Genomic DNA, 9,490 nt, shown 5'->3' with positions numbered 1-9,490 from the left:
GGCAGGCGGATTTCTGAGTTCGAGGCCAGCTTGGTCTACAAAGTGAGTTCCAGGACAGCCAGAGCTACACAGAGAAACCCTGTCTCAAAAAACCACAAAAAAAAAATAAATAAATAAAACTTTCAAAAGCAATGAAGAATGAGGTTTAGAGTCCCTGCCTCACAAACAAACAAATCTGAGAGTTGAAAGCTGTTTATACAAAAGCGAATAATATCAGCTTCATTAATAATCATCCAAGTTTGAAAGCAGCAAGTATGAACAGATAGAGTACAAACAGGCAAGGGAAGCACTCAGCTCACAAACGCAGCCTACCAGGCCACAGAAGGTAGGTAAGGACCTTAAACACACATTTCCAAGGGAACGCCGCCGCTGTAGGAGAAGGCTGTGTGCTCGGGGCTCCAACCGTGTGATAATCTAGGGAAGCAAAGCCAGTGAGACAGCAGAAGAGGCCAGGGGCGAGGCACACAGTGCAGAGGCAGGAGGATCTCAAACTGTGAGTTTGAGGCCAGGACAGCTAAGACCACATAGAAAGACCCTGTCTCGAAAAAAAATTTTTTTTTCGAGACAGGGTTTCTCTGTGTAGCCCTGGCTGTCCTGGAACTCACTCTGTAGACCAGGCTGGCCTCGAACCCAGAAATTCGCCTGCCTCTGCCTCCCAGTGCTGGGATTAACTGTGTGCACCACCACCACTGGCTCAAAAAATGTTTTTTAAAAATTAAAAAGTGAGTAAGAAACCCAGTGGTTTCCAGGGACCGGGGCAGGTGTGTGAACAGGCAGAGCACACAGGGCCTTAGGGTGGTGAACTCTTCAGTATGTTTGACTGTGATGGTGGGCGCATGTTGCTATGCCCCTGTCCCTTCCTACAGAATACACAACAGTGAGTGTCAGACTCAAAGAACTAAGGACTTGAGATTTCAGTTTTGGTTTTTGTATTTTTTTTTTTCGAGACAGGGTTTCTCTGTGTATCCCTGGCTGTCCTGGAACTCACACTGTAGACCAGGCTGGCCTCAAACTCAGAAATCCACCTGCCTCTGCCTCCCAAGTGCTGGGACTAAACGCCATGTGCCACCACTGCCCGGCTTGCTTTTGGGTAAATTGGACGGCAAAAATAGATCCCACTTTTAGGGAAGATATCGACAGTAGGTGAATGGGTGACTTCGTGAGTTTTCTTGAGTGTCAGTTTGCAGAGTGGGACAGAGAAGACTAGAAAGAAGGGTGGGGGGGGTGACTTAGCGATCATACCGCAGGATCATGTCTGACGCCTCCCTTGGGCTGCACATCGCTCGGGTACCTTCTGTTCCTGCACTCACTACTAGGGGTCCCTGTCTTTGTCTTGTCTTTTAATACCCTCCATCCGTGGATGAGTCCTTGTCTGACATTCCTTGTTCCCGGCTATGTTTTATTTAAGGCCTCTACCTGTTTGGTGATCCTGTTTATTAGAAAGCAAAGCGGGTGGTCTCAGTCTCCTCATTCTCTCCTCCTTCTACTCCAGTGAGCATCTTTGCCTCCATATTATCCAATGGGAAGACCAGATGAAGCTTTGCCTAGGATGGCTGCCTTCCCAGGGGAGTGCGTCAGAACCCCAGATTCAAGTCAGCAGAAGACATTTGTGTATAGCCCCTTTCCTTTAAAATGCTGTTTAGATGCCGGGCGGTGGTGGCATCTAATCACACCTTTAATCCCAGCACTTGGGAGGCAGAGGCAGGTGGATTTCTAAGTTCAAGGCCATCCTGGTCTACAAAGTGAGTTTCAGGACAGCCAGGGCTATACAGAGAAACCCTGTCTCGAAAAACCGAAACTAACTAACTAAATAAATAAATAAATAAATAAAATGTTGTTTAGATGTATAATATACACTTAACTTCCCATGTTTCTAGAAGTCCAGAGGGCCGATACCACGACAACAAATGAAGAAAACGGAGGCAGATATTTGAGTCAAATCTTTATCAGTGATGAAACACTGACTAAGAGAAGAAGCAAGGATCTAAAAGAAATCGTTCATCTGGCCACAGACCCAGAGGCCTCAAGAGCAATTCGTCAGAAGTGTTGCTCAATGGAAGCAAGCTTGGAAAAGATCACAGGATTAGTTACTGGCAACAGAAACCACAGGACAAAAAAGTTGGATGGTTTAGGTGGCTCCAGGTCCCCTGATGAAAGATCTCATATAGGATGCAAAAACTGCGAACGTGACCCAAAGAAAAAATCCCACAGTCCTATGGAGGGCCCTACGCAACAGCGGAAGACATCGCGTTTGGAGCAACTTCGTGAATATCAAAATTGTGGGAAGACCTCACACACAAAGGCAGCCTCTGTCATACACCAGACAGTTCACACAGGACAGGAGCCCTCTCAGGATAGCAAATACACACAAGCCACTGCCCACAAGATAAGGTTCCAGTCTTTTCTAAGAACCCCAAGGGAGAGGAAGAAGCAAGAGGCTAGCCAACATGGAAAACCACTGTGTGCGAAGTCAAAGCATGAACCTGCAGGAACTCCTGTAAGGGAGAAACTCTGTGGGCGTGGCATGCTTGAGAAACCCTTTCATGAGAAATCGGATCTTTGCAGAGGTCAGAGAAGGCAGCCAGGAGAGCCTGAATGTAGTGTCAGTGAGAACGCCATAAGCAGCTCACCGCACCTCCAAAACGAGGAACTTCATGTGGGAGAGAAAATCTGTGCCCATGGGAACTGTGGGGGAACCCTTCCTGGAAAGCCACGCCTTTCTCAGAACCGGAGAACTTGCACAGCAGAAAAACCCAAGCGTGCAGACAGACAAACAGCCTTAAAGACCTCACATCCGATCCTACATCCGAGACTCAGCACAAGGGAGAAAACCCCCAAAGGGGACGAGTGTGGGAGGTCTCCGCTCCTCTCCCACAAGGAATTGAGATGCAGTCAACACGGGAGACCGTCCTTGGAGGAGAAACCCGAGTGTGAAGGAAATGAGAAGTCGGACCATAGTGAAAACCAGAGCCTTTGCAAAGAACAGAAAGCCCACAAGGGCCGCAAGTGTAAGGAAGGCTGCACCAAGACTGCAAGCCTTCCTCAACACCAGAGCTCACACACAGAGAAAAAACCCTACGCATGCAATGAATGCAACAAGTCATTCCTGGTGAAGTCAAACCTCACCGAACACCAGAGAACTCACACGGGAGAGAAACCCTATGAATGTAAAGAGTGTGGAAAGTCATTTTGCCAAAAATACGCCCTCACGGTACACCAGAGAACTCACACGGGAGAGAAACCATACAAGTGCAACGAATGTGGGAAAACCTTCTGCGTGAAATCCAATCTTACCCAACACCAAAGGATTCACACGGGGGAGAAGCCGTACAAGTGCAGCGAATGCTGGAGGTCGTTCTGTGTCAAGTCCAACCTCGTCGTGCACCAGAGGACTCACACTGGAGAGAAGCCCTACAGATGTCTCGAGTGTGGGAAGACCTTCTATGAGAAATCTGCCCTCACGAAACATAGGCGGATTCACACAGGGGAAAAACCTTACGAATGCGAGGAATGCAAAAAAAGTTTCAGCCAGAGGTCGGCCCTTACCAAGCACCAAAGAAAAACGCACAAGAAGAAAACACCCACCGGCAGCCTGCACGGGCAGAAATCTGAACCAACCAGCGAAGCCCACTGAACAGCGACAACACGCAAGAGCAAGATGCTGCCATGGCAACGCGCATCGGCGAGAACTCCGCCATCAGATTATACGTGATAGATGCTAAAGAATTAACGCAGGACTAAAAGCATAAAAATATTTCAAACATGTGAATCCTTTCAACAGGTATTCAATGTTGTCGAAGGAGAAAGAAATGATTTTAGTGAATGTGAAGAAAAAACGTCCTTGTGGAAATATTGTCTAACTGGAAGTTATATTTCAGCTGTGATGCAGAACTCATTACAGGACAGATAAGAGAACACCACCTGTTCTTCAGGCAGAATGAAGCAAGGCTCTTTCATAACAGTGATAAGTGAGGGTTTACTGATCCAGTTGTAGCAAAGTCATCATTTGCCGGTCCTGCTTCATTCTGTTCCTCATGTTTTCTCCATTTCCTTCAAGGGCATTGACGGAGAAAAAGGAACAAGAGTGGAAAAGACCAAAAGCAAATTAGAGGAATCTAAGCCCTGGGTGTGAAAAGATCCTAGGAGCAGCTAACGAAAACGGCACAAACAAGAGTCTACGTTAAACGTGTGTGTGTGTGTGTGTGTACGCGCGTGCGCGTGTGAGCATGTGCATGTGATACCGTGATGAGTTAAAAACGATGTCCAGCGGCCAGCAAGGGATCAGTGTTAATGCCTCGTGACCTCTGTTTGATTCCTGGAACCCTTGTAAAGGTGGAATGAGAGAACTCACACCAGACATTTGTCCTCTGAGCCCACACATGCACGGTGGCGCGCACACACACACACACACACACACACACACACACACTAATAATAAGTAAAATAAAAAATTTCAACGAAACCCCTAAATCTAACCTAACACCAGGCCATTTGTAATGAGAAGAAGAGAAAGAGGAGGAAGAAGAACACGCTGTAAAGTCAGCTGAAAGGGGGATTTGAAAGTTAGAAGATAGCAAAAGTATATGTTTTTGTTTTTGTTTTTGTTTTTGTTTTTGTTTTTGTTTTTGTTTTTTGTTTTTTGTTTTTGTTTTTGTTTTCGAGACAGGGTTTCTCTATATGGCTGTCCTGGAACTCACTTTGTAGACCAGGCTGGCCTCGAACTCAGAAATCCGCCTGCCTCTGCCTTCCGAGTGCTGGGATTAAAGGCGTGCGCCACCACGCCCGGCTTAAAAGTATATATTTTTAAACTGACTCAAAGTGTGGCTTCGGAACTGAGAGTGGTGTGATTGTATTATTGAATTCAACTTCTGTGGAGCTTTGTACAGGGGAAATGTAGACTTTGTCCTCTTTATGGCCTGGGCTTCCTATGGATGGTGTAGGTTGGGGTGGAGACAGCCTGGGTATCAGCCCTTACTTATCTTAGGCCATATGGTGCTGCTGTAACAAAATACCCGAGGCCGATTAGTTTACATTGAAGACAAATTTGTTTCTCACAATCTGGGAGGCTAAGTCCAAGACCAAGGGGCTAGGATCTGGTGAGGATCTTCTCTTTCATCTCCTAGCTGTGGACAGTAAAAGGAGAGGAAGGGGAGGGGAGATGGGCAAACCCTGGGAGCAAAGCCCAGAGCTTTTGGCATTGGTGTTAATCTAGCCCTTATGCCCAGAACACCTCCCCCTGTTGCATTCGGATTAACACAAAGATTTGAGGAGATGCTGCGGTCATCGTAGCCCTGTAGGCCGATGACACATTTATCAACAGTATCCATATCTACTCAGCAAAGTCTCTCTCTCTCTCTCTCTCTCTCTCTCTCACACACACACACACACACACACACACACACACACACAGAGCGTAACTCGCAAAGCGTCATAAATCAGCCTGTTCCCTTTTTACTTTCCGTGTTCCCGTTAAATGAATACTGCTGTGCTTGTTCCGCTCCTGGGCCCTGGATGAAACCAGTGTGCTTGGGCAATAAATAACCAGCAATAAACGGCTTGCTGGGCAAGTGATTGCGGAGGTGAGGAAGTGTCGGCTACACTGTTGGTGAGTCCTGCTGGGGGAGTGGGCGACGGCTTCTTCCCTCTTTGGTCCATATCTTCGAGTCCCTCACTTTGCCATCTTGTTTCATAGCACCACAAGGGCTGGGACTGGGAGGAGATCCTGTTTGGTGAGGCTTGGGATGATGGACCACCTCTCTCAGCCGTTGTCCATTTGAGGCACTGATGGAGTCACGGCAGGCTCGCCACTGGTTGTCTGAAGCAGTGTGCCTCCAGACTTGCTGTTGGTCCCTCAATGGAAGGCTTCTTCAGAAAAATCAACCCTTCTGAGAGCTTCCCGTGAGGCCTCCTGGGGCCTCACACCTAGCTCAACATTCTCTAGATGTCTCACCCTTCTGAGAGGTTACCTGGAGAGTTCTATTACCACACCACACCCCAGTTTTTCTCCATCACTGGAGAACAGTCTCTGCAGCAAGCCAGCACAGATGGGGCTTGACCCAAGTCATCCTCACCTCTGTCTCCAGTGTCTAGATTAGGGTCGTTGAATGGCAGCAATCCCCTAAGTGTCCCCAACTTTCTCCATGAAGCCACCCCTGCCTGCCCCAGGTCTTCCTTTCTGCCTCAGAGCTTAAGAAGGTGACTCCCTGGGAAGGCCCAACAAAGCAGGCTGGGGCGTGTCCTGGGACCTGGGGCTGAGAGAAACCTGATCCTCCCTCCCAAGGTCACCACTGACCTTGTGATTCTGAATGTCCTAAGGCCTCAGTGAAGCTCAGACCCAAACCGAACTCCCAGCTCATGGCTGGTGAGGCGAAAGCAGAATCTCAGCAAAGGAGCTAAACTTGACTTCCTGGAGGATGTTCCCATAATGCACAGCAGAGGGCTCTGGTCACAAATGTAAAGGCTACAGTTTCCCTGGACTGAAAGCTCTCAGCCCACTCCTGTCAGCTCAGCCTCTCCTCCCCCCTTTTCATTAATCTATTACACAGCGGCTCACAATGCTGAGGAGACCATTCCAGAGACTTACTTGTGTCACTACACGGGTAATTAAATTGTGTAGATTTACATTTTAATTACATACTCCTTTGTTTCTACTTCCTTTTTTTTTTCTTTTTCCGAGGGATAATACACGCATCCCCAGGAGTCAATAACACCCTCGGTGGGGTGAAACCTGGTACTTCTGTTCCACCCACTGCAAAATCTTACCTGTTATATCTGTTTGTGCACCTCCAGAAGACAGCAATGAATGAATGAATGAGTGAATGAACGAATGTATATACATCACAAGCAAATAAATGTCCAGCATATTTGTGATACTCTAATCCCACAGAAAAGGGATCAATGGAGACAAAAATCCCTTAGAAGGTTCACTTTGAGGAGCTAACATTCTAAAAATAAAGGTTTAGAAACATTGAATGAAAGAGGGAGAGTGGATTAGGAAATGAGAATGCCGCAGCTGGAGAGATGGCTCAGTGGCTAAGAGCACTGACCGCTCTTCCAGTGGTCTTGAGTTCAATTCCCAGCAACCACATGGTGGCTCACAACCATCTGTAATGGGATCTGATGCCCTCTTCTGGTGTGCCTGAAAGCAGCCACAGTGTACTCATATACATAAGATAAGTAATTAAAAAAAATGGTAATGTCACTATAGCATGCCAGAACTTAGGGATATTTAATCAGTTCTTCTAGAATTTGGGGTGTAGCATCCTTCTGCCCAGCCTCTGCCTAGCCTCAGCAATACCTGATCCAGTCATTGCTCAGTATAGATCCACACCCCAAAATGGAAACTTTACCATTCCACTCTGTCCCCAAGTGTCCTCTGACTCCATCAGTATTCCCACCCTCTTCTTCCCTTTCTCACCCATAGGCCGCTGTGGGGCCCCAAGGTACTAGATCAGGTCTCACTTTGTACTGAATACATAGGTGTGGAACTTAACGGTTGCTTGCTCTCTCTCGTCTGGCCGCCTTCGTTTGGCGGCTGCAGGAACGGTGTAAGCGGGCATAGCTGCTGCCTGAGCTGCCAGGAAACCTTGGCATTGTTTGCTGTATATTTGCTGGGCAGGCATGTAGCATGCATGAGCTGTGGGGCCCCAGAGACTTCCACACCAATTTCAAAGGCAAGTCAGGTTGTATGTGGCCAGGTTGGAATCCCTGCCGGCAACCCTGAAGGTACCAGTGTATTAGGATGAGGTGAGGGGCTAAGACAAACTGCAGTGGGGAATCCCAGGGAATTAAAGATGCCAGGGTTGTGAGCATCTGCCAAGGAAAGCTACAGGTGGCAAGCTGAGTCAGTCTGGGATGGAGATAGAACTGCAGCTGGAAAGATGGATGGCGGACTTTTCAAGACGTGAAAAGGTGCCATTCCAACATGTGACCAACTCTTCAGAGGCCTGCATCCTGCTAGTGTGACCCTTCCACACATGAGACCATAAAGTCATGCTCTCTGCTTCCTGTCTGTGGGTCAAGATGTGAGCTCTCAGCTCTTCTTGTCTCTATGCCTTCATCTCACCATCGTGAACTCCAACCCTATGCAACGTAAGACCAAGTAAATGCTTTCTTTTATAAGCGCCGTTGTCTTAGTGTTTTGATCACAGCAACAGAAAGCTAACTTGGACAGCTGGGACCTTTAGATAAGGACGGAGTAGGTTTTGTGCTATGAGCTGAGAATGAGCTTTTGGGGGCAGGTTTGGATCAACATAATTTGGATCTGGAATGTCTTGCAGAGGAGGTTAGCCGATTGCACCTTCATATCCTGCCACCTTGTGCCTAGAGAGCCCTTTGTGTTCTGAGACAGCAGATCCCCAAGTTCAGGGTGTTGTCGGGCCCAAATACCAAGGGAAAGGAAAGATTGCTGTGCTTGAGGGGCAGGGGCAGAGAAGAAAAAAAAAAAAAAAAAAAAAAAAAAAAAAAAAACCTCTGCAGCAGGCACAGGCTGCAAGAGAAGAGCCTCATCGCCAGGGCCCTGTGGTGTGATAGAGATCGAGGTTTGTGGGAAGTCTCCTGGGAAAAATAACTTGGATTCCGGGTGTATTTGCTGCCTTTCTTATTGCTGTTACAAAGCACCTGGTAAAAGCAATTTAAAGGAAGGGAAGGTTTATTAGGGGTTGCAGTTCATCATGGGAGTATAGGCAGGTTTAAGATGGAGCTCACAGTTTGAGGGAGGGTGTAGGCCATCGTGGTAGTGGTAGTGAACGTAGGGTTAAGGTGGGTCGTCCCTCCTCACATTTTTCTGGAAGCACCCTCATAGACACGGTGGGAGGTGTGTTTCCATAGTGACTTTAGATCGAGCCAGGTTGACAATGAAACCTAAGCATCACACTGCGATGTTCTTGGCTAATGGTCATGTTGTCCCCAGCAGAGAAGCGCACACTGTTCAGTAGATAGCTCCTGGGTGCTCCTGGGCCCCGCTGGGCAGGAAGAACTGCTCCACGGTAAGGCAGATTTTGTCATATTAGCTAAGTCGTGTGTTAACAAGCAAGCCAGGATAGAAGCGGGACATCAAGGGTTAGGCGGAGCAGAACCAGCGGGCACAAATGAGCTGTATGGATGAGTCTCTGCACCCCACTCCCTCCACCTACGCCCTCTTCCCCACCACAGTCCCTCCACCCACACCTTCTTCCCTATCCCACTCCCTCCACCCACGCCCTCTTCCACACCCCACGCCCTCCACCCACGTCCTCTTCCGCATCCCACTCCCTCCACTCACGCCCTCTTCCCCATCCCACTCCTTCTACCCACGCCCTCCTCCCCACCCCATGCCCTCCACCCACAACTTCTTCCCCACCCCACTCTCACAGTGGCCAAGAAGATGGATCCCTGATGGAAGGAGGAATAAGTCTGGGCTGGATCATCTGTCTAATTTTTAAAAATGGCATAATTGGCCGGGCGGTGGTGGTGAACGCCTTTAATCCCAGCACTTGGGAGGCAGAGGCAG

The 9,490-nt window shown here is 48.2% G+C and overlaps 1 protein-coding gene across 1 annotated transcript in view; it reads left to right on the top strand.

The window, feature by feature from the left end:
• LOC110307539 (zinc finger protein 33B-like) overlaps positions 1-3,634 on the top strand; it is a 16,532-nt gene extending 12,898 nt beyond the window's left edge. Inside the window, exon 6 of the mRNA XM_021179776.1 lies at positions 1,878-3,634. Coding sequence (XP_021035435.1) covers positions 1,878-3,634 — 1,757 coding nt within the window. The remainder of the gene's footprint in view (positions 1-1,877) is intronic.
• Positions 3,635-9,490: the final 5,856 nt, after the last annotated feature.

The sequence above is a fragment of the Mus caroli genome, chromosome 2 (assembly GCF_900094665.2).
Source record: "Mus caroli chromosome 2, CAROLI_EIJ_v1.1, whole genome shotgun sequence".
In the NCBI taxonomy this organism is placed as follows: Eukaryota; Metazoa; Chordata; class Mammalia; order Rodentia; family Muridae; genus Mus; species Mus caroli.
This window is presented reverse-complemented; position numbering and strand designations above follow the sequence as displayed.